Below are 15,729 nucleotides of genomic sequence, written 5' to 3'. Positions count from 1 at the left end.
TCTTCTTCTTCTTCTTCCTCTTCTTCTTCTTCTTCTTCCTCTTCTTCTTCTTCTTCTTCCTGTTGCTCCTAGTTTTGTCCTCTGAGACCAAGCAATACAAGTCTGATCCCTCTACCACATGAGAGCCCTTCAGATACTTTAAGACAGCTCTCATATTTCTCCCAACTCTTATCCAGTTCCTTCAACCAGTCTTGTGTGTCAGCAATTGTAGGACTGAATTCTGGTCATCACCTCCTCTCTAAATTTAGTTATCCAGCAGGTGAACATAACTTACCCCTATTCTTGAGGACTTGAAATTGTTCTACCTCCAAGATCTTGAACTCTGAAATTTCCCTCTCTAACCACAACTTTCCTGTCTTCCCATCTCCCCCTCTATCCTCTACCTCTCACCTGTATCTCTTCTCTGCCTTCCACGTGATTGCTGGTCTCTTATTCTCCCTTGTTCTCTCAGTCTATCATTTTCCTTCTGAATTCACTTCCCTTCTTTCCATCTTAATGCTATGACCAACCATTTTTTGGGGGGTGAGGCGATTGGGGTTAAGTGACTTGCCCAAGGTCACACAGCTAGTAAGTATTATGTGTCTGAGACCGGATTTGAATTCAGGTCCTCCTGACTCCAGGACCGGTGCTCTATCTGCTATGCCACCTAGCTGCCCCTTGACCAACCATTTTGTAATACTCTCTCTGCTACTCTCAAATTCCTTGCCCCCTTTGTGTGTTGTGGCCATGTATCTAACCCTCAACCTTCTGTGTCTCCAACCATCCTCAGAGGCCAGGGCTATAGATAAGAAACTAGAAACAGTCTGTGTAGCTTACAGTCCAAGGGGAGGGTGGGGTTAAGATAAATATGGAGATATAGCAAAGGATTGCCCCCTGACTGACTCCCCACTATGCAGATAACTGTATAGATAACTAAGTGTGTAGGAAAGGTCCAAAAAGGGAAATGATACACAAATAAGAGAATGATGGAGGTTTGGGAATGGGAAAAGAATCAGGGAAAGCTTCAAGGAGAAGGTAGCATCTGAATTGGACCTTGAAGTAAGGGAAAAATTTCAACAAGCAAAGACATGGGACTCAGTTCCAAGGATAGGAAAACAGCCAGCTTGAGTATACTCAGGTAGAGACAGGCAGCACAAAGGTCAAGGAGCAGCCAATTTTGCACTTTGTCAATAATACTGGATGTGAGGAAGGGAGGCAAATGAAATGAGGCTGATGGGACAGATTGGTGTCAGATTGTAGAAAGCTTTGAATGTACCTCTGAGGAATTTGTACATTATCCTATAATTCCCCTCGATTTTGGAGTTTCTGCTAGATCATGTGTCCCTTCTCGTATTTTGCCACATCGCCTTGTTCTTAGTCTAATTATCTCAGACATGTTTGGGTCCTGTGTCCCCAGGACTGGGCCAGAGCCAGGTCCAATCTGATTGTTGAATTTTCAGTCTGAGCATTTAGCCCTCGAAAATGGGTAAACTCTACAAATTGGGACTTGCCTTATTGTTTTGTTGGTTATCTAGACTTAAGAAAGTAATGGAGAAAATGTTTCGTTTTGTTTAGGCAATTGGGGTTAAGTGACTTGCCCAAGGTCACACAGCTAGTGAGTGTTATGTGTCTGAAGCCAGATTTGAACTCAGGTCCTCCTGACTCCAAGGCAGGGCTGTATCCGCTGCTTCATCTAGCTGTCCCTTTTTGCTTTGTTTTGAGAAAATGTTAATGCAGATAAAACTTAATTTGTTGTGTGTACGTTCCCTAGCCCTACAACGCCCCTGCCAAGAGCTGCTTGTTAAACATTTAACAGCACACCTCTGTGTGTCTCCCCATTCAACTAGTGACTCCCTCAGAGACTGCTCCTCCCTCATCAGACTCCCTCCCTCAAATGAGGAACCATTCACTATTTCTATGGGTAGTGCCGACATTCACTCATCGCCTATGTTTGAAACTTTAATGTTACCTTGGACTCTTCCCATGTCCTCACTACTTCTAGCCAATCAATCATTAAGTCCTATTGTTTCCATCTCTGAAATATTTCCCACATGTTTCTCTTCTCTCTTCCCACTTTTACCACCCTGGTACAGGCCTTACTTACTACCCGTCTGGATGATTTAAACAACCTCCTAACAAGTCCTCTTGGTTTCACCCCCCCTTTAAACGCATCCTTCATGTGCTGCCCGAGAAGCTTCCTGGTGCCAAATCTGGTCATGTGAATTCTCGGATCTCCAGGGGATCCCCGATTACCTACTGAGTAAAAGTGAAGCTCATTTGTTTGGCAATCTGGTGCTACTTTATCTTGACAGATTTATCATGTCCTGTTCCCCTCAGCACACTCTTTGGTCCAGTCAAGCTGATCTACTCATAAGTGTTTGAATATACCACATGCTCTCTCTCTCTCTGTCTCTCTGTCTCTCTCTGTCTCTGTCACTCCTCTCTCTCTCTTTCTGTCTCTCTCTGTCTCTCTCTCTGTCTGTCTCTCCTCTCTGTCTCTCTCTCAAGCTGTCTCTCTCTCTGTCTCTGTCTCTCCTCGCTCTGTCTCTCTGTCTCTGTCTCTCTGTCTGTCTCTCCTCTCTCTGTCTCTGTCTCTCCTTTCTCTGTCTCTCTCTCTGTCTCTCTCACTCTGTCTCTCTCTGTCTCTCTGTCTCTGTCTCTCACTCTGTCTCTCTGTCTCTGTCTCTCTCTCTCTGTCTCTCTCTCTTTCTCTCTCTGTCTTCTCCCCCTCAATTCTGTGCCTTTGTTCACACTCACATTCTCTTCAATCTAGCAACACTGGCCTCTAGGCTGTACGGTGAATAAGACACTCAGTCTCTCCTCTTTGGGCATTCTCTCTGGCTGTGCCCCATGCTTGGAACATTGTCCCTCCTCTTCTCCAACAACTGACCTCCCTAACTCCCTTTAAGTTCCAACTAAAATCCCACCTCCTACAAGAAGCCTTCCCCAACTCCTCTTAATTCCAGTGCTTTCCCTCTGTTAATTATTTCCTATTTATCTTGCATGTATCTTGCTTTGCATAAATTTGTTTGCATGTTGTCTCCTGCACTAGATTGTAAGCTCCTTGAAGGCAGGGACTGTCTTTTGATCCTTTTTGTATCCCCAGCACTTGGCACAGCACTTGGCACATAGTAGGTGCTTGATAAATGTTGATTGAATTGAATTCCCTCTCCCTGAAATGTTTTCCTCTCCTTCGTTTCCTTATAAATTCCTACTCAGTCACTTCAGGCCTAGTTCAGATGTTATCTCCTCCAGAAAGCCTCCTTTCATTTGTTGGTAACAACCTTTCCTTTCTGGGACTTCACATTATATTTTGTTTGCCCTTCTCTACAACAAACTTTTGTGGGGTTTTTTTTTTGTATTATTTGGCATTTCAGTTATCGGAATATAAGCAATATCGCCCTACCAACTAGAAGCTTCCAGAGGGCAAGAACTATGGCTTATCTCTTCTTATTATGTGCCAAAGCCTCCAGCATAGACAGTAGACACTCAGTAAATGATTATTGACTGTGAACTCCATCACAGTAGAAACCATGTCTTAATTATCTTAGTATCTCCCCCAGTGCCAAATACAGTGCTCTATGGTATACAGTAGGCACCTAATGAATGTGTGTTGAATTACCTTGATTTGAACTGAAGTGAAATGAATGTAATTGAATTACATGATTAACCAAGGGTCTTCTTGTCTCTCCCCACTCCCACCTCCTAGGTCCTTGGCTGTGGGGCATCAGTACTCCTCACTGGGCACTCAGCCCATCCTGTGTGGGAGCATTCCCGGCCTGGTGCCCAAACAGCTGCGTTTCTGTCGGAATTACGTGGATATCATGCCCAGTGTGGCTGAAGGTGTGAAGATTGGCATCCAGGAGTGCCAGCATCAATTCCGAGGTCGACGATGGAACTGTACCACTGTCAACAATAGCCTTGCCATCTTCGGCCCGGTACTGTACAAAGGTACTGGCTAGGGGTGTGGGTTTAGTGAAAGGTGGGGACCAAACCTGGGGAGTTTTGGGGTCTGGGAAATATCATCCGGTATCATTAGTGGCTCTGTCACTAATTCCCCATGTGGCTTTGGAAAGTCCTTTACCCTCTCTTGTTCTATCTTTAAAATGGGAAGGTTGTACTGGGTAATCTTTATGCCACCCTGGAGGACTCTAGTAATAGGAAAGGAAACAACCCCTGCTTCCCCTGCCTTGGGGTGGGTGATGGACAGGAGGAGGCATCCTAGCTAATTAGTCCCTCAGCTAATCACCCAATGATGATTCACCAAGTGACCTAATTCTAATTCTGGCGTCTAATTCTGGTTCTGCTATATTCTACCTGTGGCCATGAGCAAGTCCCTTGACCTCTGTGGGTCTCTCTTTCCTCATCTATAAAGTATAGCAGGCCTCTGAACTTAACACTCCCACCCATACTCCCACTGGTGGCTCTGGGCCCCAGAGTTCAGCTCTTCCTCTCCTTTAAGGTCCGAGGGATAATCTTAAGGCGTTAAGAGGTCTCCTCCAATGCTATTGTCTCAAACTCCCATTGTGGTGTGTTCCTCCCAGCATCAACAGTGATTGCTGTCCCACTATCATTAAACTCTTGCTTTATCATCAATAAGCAATTAATATCAATTACTTTTAAAAGGAATATTTACTAAAAATATATAGTAAGAACCAAAGTACAAAAATCTCTCCATTGAACTCTTCCCTTCTTCTTCTTCAGTCTTTGGGGATAGTAGATTCAAACTTAAAATAGCTACTATGAGCATTCACCTTACCAAGTTCACCCCAGCCACTGGACAAGTCACTCCATTGCTGCCCGACATGACACCTTGACTTCCAAGTTGACTACTCGACCCTACAGATCATTTCTCAAGACTGCCCTCCTCACCAACCTTAGCTGCCAGCAGACTTTTGTATGGACTCCAGTTCCAGGATCCTAATAGCTCTTTTGATCTTTCAAAGCTCCCAAGGTTATCTCTGATATTCATTCACCCAAGAAAGGAAAGAGCTAACATAAAGAAACAAAGAAGCAGATATTGGGGGACAGCTAGGTGGCACAGTGGATAGAGCACCAGCCCTGGAGTCAGGAGAACCTGAGTTCAAATCTGGCCTCAGACATATAACACTCACTGGCTGTGTGACTCTGGGCAAGTCACTTAACCCCAATTACCTCATGAAAAGAAGAAGAAGAAGAAGAAGAGGAAGAAGAAGATGAAGATGATGATGATGATACTGAGTGTTCATAGGCCACATAGCAGTCTGGGTGGGGAGAGAAGGGCCCAATGCCTGTTTCCCAACCCAGAGGCTTATAGCCTGTCTTCCATTAATGTTATTGTTCAGTCGTGTCCAACTCTTGTGACCCCAGGTGGGGTTTTCTTGGCAAAGATACATTTCCTTCTCCAGCTCAATTGAAAGATGAGGAAACTAAAGCAAATAGGGCTAAGTGACTTGCCCAGGGTCATACAGCTAGTAAATGACTAAGGAAGGATTTGAACTCGGGTCTTCCTGACTGCTGGCCCAACACGCTATCTATTGTGCCACCTTAATAGCCACATGGAAAGAGAACAAGTTTCTCCCTAGGAACCCTTTGAATGTGCACTCAGTTCCAATTCAGCGGCCAACAAAAGGCCTTTCATCATGCAGTAAGCAAATAGGAAACAGTCACAGAATACCTGCCCACGCTCTGATGTGAAGGGCAGGACTTCTATTACATATACCCTCGGAAACAGGCTCGACAGCATCCATATGGATTGGCACCAGGCAAAGCAGATTGTACGTACTTAAAGGACAGGGCCCCTATTGGCCAGTCACCCATGACATTCCAGTCCTCTGGTACAAAAATAAGCAGGTCTGATGAGGTGATCTCTGAGGTCCTTTCCAACTCTGACATTCTATGTTCTATATGTGGGTATTCCTGCCACAAGAGCCAGTCTAAGTCATCTATTCCTTCTCATCCTGGGCAATTACTGTGCATGTCCTTCCATAAATCTTCCATATGGGGCATAATGCCCCAATGCTGATCTGTTCATCTCTTATCTTTTGCTCCCATTGCTTGACTCGCCCACTTCCTTTTCAGGTCATACATGTCCTGGGTGAAATATTTTATGACACTTCTTCCTTTTAAGTTCTCATTAATAATATTCTGCAACCATCATACACCCACCGTGTATCTTTCCATTTCTAGTTAGGCCATTTTCAGTTTTAATTCTTCTGAGAGGGTACATTCCATGACTTGCAACTATCTAATGTCACCAGGGAGATATTGATGTTAAAAATATGGGTTTGGGGTGGCAAAGAGTAACTTGGAATAAGGCAAAGTACTGCATGATTTCCCAAATGCAGTCTAGTCCTCTCTTTTCCTCCTGTTCACTTCTAAGCCCATCTCAGTGTCTATCTGCAGCTCTTGTCTAAAGATAAATGCGCTGATGAAAGCCCTTCATGGTCTGGTTCCAACTGGACTTTCCAGGATTGCTACACAGAATTTTTTTTCTTTTTTTTCTGAATTTAACAAACATGAAATAAAATTAGCATTTCCATATAGACTGTAGAACAGAAAAAAGGGATTATACATGAAACTGAACATCTCCTTTAAAGTTTGTAATAAATTTAACATTTAACTTTCAAAGATGTCCTGTTTCTCTGCAATTTCTTCTATCCCTTCTTCTATTCTCTTCTGAGGGGAGATTCTAACCCTAATCCTTACACACATACACACACACAGATACACACACACACTATGGTGGAGGGAGAAGTAAAAACAAAACTCTTGTAACAATTATGCATAGACTAGCAAACTAAACTCACATATGGGCCATGTCCAAAACTGGGTGTCCTGTTCTGCATTTTGAATTCATCTGTTCTCAGTCAGAAGGTGGGAGGTGAAAGTTTCATCACTGGTACTCTGGAATACTGGTTCGTTATTACATTGATCAGAGTTCTTAAGTTTTTCAAAGTTGTTTTTCTTTTCATTGTTATTGTTATTATATAAATTGCCATCCTGTTTCTGCTCACTTGCTCTGCCTCAGTTGCTATAGGATTTCTCTGAAACCATCCCTTTCACCATTTCTCATGGTAGAGTAATATTCCATTGCTTACCATGATTTATTTGTTTAGCCATTCCCCAAAATGATGGGCACCCCTTAGTTTCCAAATGTTTTCCATTTTAAAAAAAAGAGTTGCCATAAATATTTTTGTACACATGGGTTCTTTTCCTATTTCTTTGAGCTCTTTGGGGTATCACATTACTTTTCTCCAAGCAATCTGCATTCCAACTAAAATGACCTACCTACTATTCCTCCCACATAATATTTCATTTCCTGTTCCCGTACCTTTACACAGCACATACCTGGAATATTCTCCCTTCTTTCCTCTGCCTAATAGGTATCTGGCTTCCTTCAAGGCTCAACTGAAGTGCCATCTTGTATAGACAAGATATAGATCCCTTTCTAGTGTCCCCCCCATCACCTACCTTTCTATTTGCTTCTCAGGATACATGTTTTTCTCCTCTCTCCCAATAGAATTTAAGCTTCTTGAGGGCATGACCCTTTAATTTTTGTCTTTGTATTCTTGATAACCTAGTATAGTAGGAGATGCTTTAAGAAATTCTGGTTGATGGGGCAGCTAGGTAGTGCAGTGGATAGCGTACCAGCCCTGGAGTCAGGAGGACTCGAGTTCAAATCTGGCCTCAGACACATAACACTTACTACCTGTGTGACTCAGGGCAAGTTACTTAATCCCAATTCCCTCGCAAAAAAAATTACAAAAAAAAAATCTGGTAGGATGAATAGGCTAACTCAATGAGCTGTCCCATCCCACTACTTATCCTAATCTGAGCAATCTGCCTTCATCATCCATTTTGTTTTATTTGTGTAGCTTGCTATACTGATCTCTTTTGAGGGGTCATGGATGCCACAGAAGAGGTCCTTCATCATTCCAGTGCTAAGTGCAGTCAACACAATGTTAACCGTGAACAGTGGAGTCTGAAGAGCCTCAACATCTGTAGCAAATACAGGTGATATAATGGATAGTGTCGGACATGGATTCAGGAAAATTTGAGTTCAAATTCTCCCTCAAACATTGCTATTTGTGTGAACTTGGCCAGGTCACTTAACTTTTCTTGACCTCAGTTCTCTCATCTGTAAAATGGGAATGAGAGCACCCACTTTGCCAACTTGTTGTGAGGATCAAATGAAATATGTGGAAAGTGCTTTACAAACCTTTATGTACTATATAAATATTAGCTACAATCATTATCATAGTCATCATTATTGTTGTTTTTATTACTATTATTATTCCATTTAGATATTTTCCATGACATTGGCAAATACATTTCATAAGCAGATGTCTCCCCATTTTATGATTCACTTGACTATTCATAATCAGAGGATCATTGAACAACATTACCTCTGTGTTTGTATCTATCAAGGAATCTTCCATAATCCTAGCAAATGCATAGGTGAAAATCTTGTGGAAAGAGCCTTGGAGGCTGCATTTTGATCTACTGAGTCAAATTCTTTGGCAGGGGTGGGGGCTGAAAAACAAAAAACAGTGGGTGTATTCTGAATACCTCTCAGTCAATCTTGCAACTGTGAAAACATGGTCCACTATAGAGAACTGTCAGTAAAGATTTGCCTGTTCTCTTGTCATACTTTCATCAAGGGTGCCCTTGATAGATGTGTAGATCATTCTCATAATGATTTTATAGAGATGAGGAAGGAATAGGGGACAGGCCTGACTGCCCTTTTTTTTTTTTTTTTGGTAATAATGCTATCCACAATTTTTTCCATGCTCAGTTGAAATAATGTGCTTTGTAAGCAATCAAGCACTCTGTAAATGTCAGTTATTATTATTCAGAATCAACAGCCTAAGTAGGGCAGGTTGGCGCTATTTTAATTGCATATAGCATCTTCTCATCTTTATCCTTTCTTTTAATTTGTTATTAGTTTAATTAGTTAATGTTTAGTTTAATTAGTTAATTTGTTGTTTGTTTTGCCCTTTGCTCTAACCAGTCCATCTGGCTACATATAGCTGAATCTGAAATGACTCCCATGTTAGTAACCATTTGTTTCCTGTTTGTTAAGATATAGTCAGTTTCATTTTTTTAAGGTGTTGTTTGAAGCTCACCATGTCCACTGCCTCCCAACTCATCCTGAAGAAAGTATCCACAATATAGAGACATGAAGCTTCTAAAAATCTGCAGCCTATTCATTTCTTAGTGAAGCATACTTTTCAACAGTTTTCCCTGTCCTCCCCCATGTTTACCTTCTCATTCAACTCACTGAGTATTAATGAACATGTTGACTTGGGTGACTCAGGGGTAGGGGGGTGGAATCTTGGTATTCATAGGATTTCTTCGTTCTCAACAGCAAAAGTTGGTCCATAAGCTATAACAGTCATGGTGGTTCCCTTGCCTACACTCATCTTGAGGACTGCAAGGCAAGATGGACAAATTTCCCGTGGAAAAATGGTTCTTCTAGTCTCTGGGCATAGGATAAAAGCAATTATGCCAGACCTGTCTCCAGGGACTATACCCCTTTCCACCTTCATGACTTAGTTTCGCCTATGTCTTTCATCTATAACTATAACCACTGATTTCTCCCATCCTCCCCCCCCCTTTTTTTTGTTCTTTTGTTTACTTTTGTTTACTTCTCCTAGGAGAGCCCAAGAGACATTTTTTTCCATTTGACTCCCACTTCTTTATCTTTGGAGGTTTCACTTATAGTGAGAATGCCAGTGTGGAGGTGACTTAAGCCTTCCATTCATATATCAATTTGGAAGTCATTAGATAAAGATCTGAAACTTAGTGTGCCAGTCATTTAATGATTGATTGTAGACAGTTGAAAAACTGTGACTTGTAGATTTCCATGGCCCCTTTTCCATCATCACTGTGGGTAAAGAATGGGGCCACATAGAAACAATATTTTTAATTGTTTCATTCCTCATGGTAGCCAAAAAATTTATCAGCTAGTGGCCAACCAGTAAATGATGAGTTTCTCTGTACTTAGCCAAGCCAGTCCACAGACAGGAGACACAGACTCTCTGGGGCTGTACTTGAAGCAGATCCAATTTGGTTGGACCTGACAGAGTCTACACTCTGTTAAGACAGCCTTAGAAAACCCAGGGTCATCTCTAGACTGGGATGTCTCAGCAGAGTAAGACTTTTGTGGAATGAAGTTGTGTATTACAGACAATAAAGACTTATTGGGGGGTCGAAGAGGAGAAAGATCAAAGGAGACAGGAATAATAAAAGGAGGCTTATGGGAGAAGGAACTTGAGCTGGGCCTTGAAGGATGGGCGGGATTTGGATAGACTCGGAAAAGGAAACGTATTTCTAAGCAAAAGCTAGAGATGTAAAATTGACAAATTTAACAGCAGGGGAAGGAGAACTAGAGAAATGGAAATATGAGGGGACTTGAAGCATATGGTGTACTTCTTTTAAGTGGGTTTTCCATATCAAAAGTTTTTTGTGGAGAAGGAGAAACCAAATTAGCCTAAGGACTTCCATTTTTGGAAACTGTCCCCCATTAATCTTCAAGTGAAGAAGGGAGAATGTATTCCACAGTTTTCTCTTCCTGTCTCAGTGTCCCCCCAAATTGTTTCACTTTTCTATAGTAACAGCAGAGGAATACTCATATATTATATAGAGCTTTGGTTCTTGAAAAATTATCACTTTGGACATATTTCCAGATATGAAGGCCTACCAATACCCTAAAAATGTTTAAATTGTTTAAAATTCCTGTCCCTTCTTTTTTTAAATTTGGGATAAAAACATTAAAAAGAAGTCTTTATAAAAAGATCTTCTTATCCTTGGCTGTCTCTCTCTCTCTTTCTCCCTCTCTCTGTCTTTCTTTGTCTCTGTCTGTATCTGTCTTTCTACCTGTCTTTCTTTCTTTGTCTCTGTCTCTCTGTCTCTCACTTTTTTTTTCTGCCCTTACAGCTCTGGCTAAGGTAAAGACAGCTAGTGAGCTCCACCAGCCTGTGAGGAAGACAGAAAGAAGGAAAGGTCATGACTGCTCCTCGTTTGGACAGAGAGGTGATGAGAGAGACTAAATTGTCACACATTCAATTTAATTTATTAAACATTCCTTATGTACCTACACCATACAAGATCCTGGACTGTGGAACTAAGGAAGATACAGAGATGAAAAATGGTTCTGTCGCTGCCTTCCTAGAGCTTAGTCTAATAGGGAAGATATGGCATTTGCACAAATAAGTACGATACAGGGCAGCATGTGATAAGAGCAAAGCAGAGACCCAGAAAAGTGCTCTGAGAACATTTGTGGCAAGAGAATGCTTTCAGCATAAGGGTTCAGGGCCATTTCATGACAGGGTTGGCCCCTGAGCTGATGTTGAAAGTAAAGATGGAATTCTAGGCTTTGAGGGACACATGCAGAGGTAGATGATGACAGCAGGAAATCAGGGAGCAGTGCGTAGTTCAGTTTGTCTCAAATGTGGGAGGTTTAGGATGAAGAGAGTTAGGAAAAGGAAGTTAAAATGAAAAGAAAGGGTGGATAAAGTATGTTATTGATAGATTGTGGGAGGCTTTTAATGCCAGGCTAAAGAGTTTCAGAATAAGTGCTTCTCTGCAAATTCAGAAGTCTAGGGAAGGATAGGAGAAATCAGTGCTTATACTTATAGATGAAAGACATAGGAGAAACTAAGTCATGAAGGTGAGAAAGAGTATAGTCCCTGGAGACAGGTCTGACTAGGACAGAGGGAGCATTTTTGGAACTAATGGAAAATAAGGAAAACAATATTGGCTCATTTCTATTGGGCTTTAAATCTTATAAAGTCCTTTCCTTACAACCATACTATGAGAGAGGGAATACAGGTACTCTGATCCCCATTTTAAAGAGAAGGAAGACTGAGGCTCAACAAAGAAAAATGAATTGTTCAAGGTCAAGAAGCAAAGGTAAATCCAAGGCCCAACTCTAGGTCCCCTTAACCTCCAAGTCCAACACTCTTTCCTCTATTCCCACACTTCTCTCTAGGTGAGTAAGTTTGGGTCAGATTAGAGACCTTGAAAAAATGGCCTTAATATGGCACTGAATATTACTGAGCTGCATGATGTTTTGCCAGCAACATATAGAATGGATTTGGGGAAAGGTCTAGTCCTAGAAAAATCTAGTCCAATTCCCGTTTTTTACAGATGAAGAAGCTCAGACCCAGAGAGATGAGGTGATTTGTCCAAGGTCACATGGGTAGTAAGTAGCATATCTGGGATTTAACTCATCCTTTGGTGTTTCTTTTTTTTCTTCCCATTAATATTTACCAGTTTTTTAACATGTTGGGATCCTAGACAGCACTGATCTGTTGAAGTATTACTGGCCTTTTGGAAAGTGCATTTCTGGCCACCTACTTCGATAGTCATGGAAGGATTAAAGATTCATGAATCTTTAACTGTGTTTCCGTTTAGTCTTCTTTTCCCAAGGCTTATGGACACCAAAGTACTTGTCAATTTGTATAAGAGCTTCTACAAGGATTAGAACCCTTAATTAATAAGAGAGTGGCTACAGGAAACCAGCTATGTCCCTCTATCTATTCTTCTTCCTAGTATGGTCTCATTGGCTTTCGTTGGGGACAGATGGATTGTGGGAGATCTAAGTGCATAGGGAGGAAAAAAACACTTTCTCACATCTCCCTTCCCTTTCCTTCAAGTGTGTGCATTTCTACTATGTGTTTTAATCTGTTGAACTGGGAGTCCTTTATTATATTATCTCGGGATACAAAAAGAGGCAAAAAACAGTCCCTGCCCTCAAAGATCTCGAATTCTAATGGGCGGAAACAATGTGGAAATAAATATACACATCCTAAATACAAGATAAGTGGGAAATAATTAACAGAAGGGAAGCACTAGAGTTAAGAGGCATTTGGAAAGGTTTCCTGTAGAAGACAGGATTTTAGTTGGGACTAGGAAGCCAGTGGAGGTGGAGGTGGAGGTGTGCAGGGAGCATGGGGGACAGCCAGAGAAAATGCCCAGAGCTGCAAGATGGAAAGAGCTGAGAGTTTTAGAGGACCTCAAGGTCAATGTGAGTCTATGGCACGAGAGCCAGAAAAGCTAGTGCGAACTTGGGCTGACTTCAGAGAGGCAGAGTAGCCAAGAACAAAACTAGGGATTTGACACTATATTTTTAGCTAGAGTATTGTGTTCAGTCCTAGGCATGATATCTTAAGGGATATTAAGAAGACTGTCTAGAGAAGGATGAAAGGCCTTGAGTCTACACACCTTATGTAGGAAGTTTAGCCTGGAGAAGAGCTGACTTAGAGGGGAAATGATATTTGCCTTCAAGTATTTAAGATGACTTGTTGTTTTTTTTTTCTTGACCCCAGGGGGGTCATTATTAAGAGTAGTGGATAAAAGTTGTCAAGAGACAAATTTAGGCTTGAGGTAAAGAAAAACTTATTAAAGGGAACGGGCTGCTTCAGGAGGTAGTGGGTCTCCCCATGTTTGAGGTCTTCAAGCAGAGGCCACCTCCCCCTCATCAGGTATGATGGAAAGGGGATTCTTGTTTAGATATGGCTTAGATTGGATTATCTGTGAGGTCCCTTCCAGCTCTGAGATTCAGGGAGTCTGTGAATTTTAAAGCTGGAAGGATCCTTAGAATGTAGAACACCAAATTTCAGAACTGGAAAGAACCTTGGAGCATAGAATGCCAGAGCCAGAAGTGAATTTAGCACGTAGAATGTTGAACATACAACAGAGAATGTCAGAACTAGAAATCAAGTGCTGGGAATGCTAATATAAGCAGAAAGAAAGGCTGTCTCTGCCCTCAAGGAACTACAATCTAATTCAGGAAGGTGACCCAAAGAAAGAAGCTGAAGGGGGGGTTGGGGTGGGAGTGGGAAGGTAGAGGGAGGGAAGAAATGAAGCTTCCATGAAGATCTAGGGTAGGGAAAGTCAGGAGGGAAATGAAGATATGGCTGGGCTGAGCATCCCTTCAAATGGAGGCTATGGGAAGAACCAGCCAATCAGAGCCAGAAGCCACAGGGGAGGAAGGTACTTTTAGTGTGAGAAACTCAATGGTGAAGTGAGCTTTCAGGCTGCAGAGGTTTTTATGGAACGGCAGAAAAATTCTGCAGAGTCAGGGGTGAAAGCTGGAGATGAATGAATACTAAAAGGGACTTTCAGGACCACTTAGCCCAAACCCTCACTTTCAACAGAGGAGGAAACCTGAGCCCTGGAAAGGGAAAGTGCTCGGTGGAAGGGAACACATAGTGAGCTGGGTGGTAACATCAGGATTAGAACTCAGGTCTCCTAACTCCAAGATCTATTCTCCTTTACTCCATCAGACTGCCAGGGAGAAATTGTGTTTTCTTTGGGAACTCTCAAAGCAACTGAATTCCAGAATTCTACTAACTACTAAACTAAATTACTAACCCTAAATGCCCTTTAGCAAGTCAACTTTCCATCTCTTGACCTCACTTCCCTCATCTGGAAAATGGGGGAATTGGATGAAGGTGATTTCTAAGTCTGTAGAAGCAAAAATCCCTACAAGCCTGTGCTTTCTTCTGCCTTAGTAAAAGCCTTGTCTGCAATGATAAATAACCTGGGGGGGGGAGGGAAAGAATTAGTCCCCCAGGTGTCAAATTTAGCAGCATGACTTTGTCAGGACACAGAGAAACCAGCCTGCCTGGAGTAGGAGGTGTGTGTTAGAAAAGAGGAAGAGGAGACAGACACAAGTATTATTTACTTGATTAAACAGAGGACCTGAGGCCTTATAGGGAGAGGTCCTGAAGGCCAGAGTCAGAGGGAACAGGGTCATTTTCTGGCACAGTCTTAGTTTTAGGAAAAGAAAATGCACGTTTTGTTGGAGATTTACAGGACAAATATCCATGTCACACCAGGAGTCCCAATTTGGGGATCAAAACATATGGTCACAGTAGGTAACCCTCACCATTGGCGTCCAGATTTGTGACTGCAAGAAGCCAGCTCTGCTCCATTTTAGGCTGGAGCCCCTCCACCTACTCTTCTCCTTAGTATAGTCTCACTGGGGTATTTTGGAGAGAGATGATTCTGGGAGATGTGGTCTACTGTCCTAAGTAGATAGGGAGGGAAAAGTTACCCTTTCTTACATGTCCCTCCTCCTTTCTTCAAGGAGCACTAGATTGGGAGTCAAGAAACCTTGAGTTCTAGTTAGCTCTACCATTATCTTGCTGTGGAACAATGGACAAGTCATTCCTTGAGGCTCTGAGCCTGTTTCCCCATAGGCAGAGAGTAATCCTTACAGTGCCCACCTTACAGGGTTGTGTAAAGGCTTTGTGCTAGGTGATGGAGAGAGTATTCTCATAAAGGGTTGGAGCTGAAAGATGGAAAACTTTCCCCTGATTTATTCCCAAGAACAAGATGTGGAAAGATAGTACACCTTGTGAAATTTAAAGCTGGGGAGAAATATAGGTCATTATTAGTCTCATTTTGGTTGTAATATGTGGTTGTTGTTTTTTTGTTTTGGTAAGGCAGTCGGGGTTAAGTGATTTGCCCAGGGTCATTTAGCTAGTAAGTGTCAAGTGTCTGAGGCCAGATTTGAACTCAGGTCCTCCTGACTCCAGGGCTGGTGTTCTATCCACTTAGCTGCCCCAATATATAAATTTGAGAGGTTCCTAAGTCCTATCCTCTCCCCTCTCTGAGCCCTTCCATCCCAACTCCCACCCCCTAGGAAAAGAGAAATAGAGACTGGGTGAGTCATTACAATGAGAGGTAGCAGCAGGACCCTGAAGTGGGGTTGAGACTCTCAGGGAAAAGGTTTGGGGTAGGGGGAGAACCATGACT

At 42.3% G+C, this 15,729-nt stretch overlaps 1 protein-coding gene across 1 annotated transcript in view; it reads left to right on the top strand.

Moving 5' to 3' along the window:
• The window catches only part of WNT3A (Wnt family member 3A), a 95,311-nt gene that overhangs the window by 30,254 nt on the left and 49,328 nt on the right, over window positions 1-15,729 (top strand). The window contains exon 2 of the mRNA XM_027842167.1: window positions 3,689-3,930. Within this exon, the coding sequence (XP_027697968.1) occupies window positions 3,689-3,930 (242 nt within the window). The remainder of the gene's footprint in view (window positions 1-3,688; window positions 3,931-15,729) is intronic.

Source organism: Vombatus ursinus, unplaced genomic scaffold, assembly GCF_900497805.2.
Source record: "Vombatus ursinus unplaced genomic scaffold, bare-nosed wombat genome assembly UNPS02014867.1, whole genome shotgun sequence".
In the NCBI taxonomy this organism is placed as follows: domain Eukaryota; kingdom Metazoa; phylum Chordata; class Mammalia; order Diprotodontia; family Vombatidae; genus Vombatus; species Vombatus ursinus.
The sequence above is the reverse complement of the archived record's forward strand: the minus strand, read 5'-3'. Positions and strand labels throughout refer to the sequence as shown.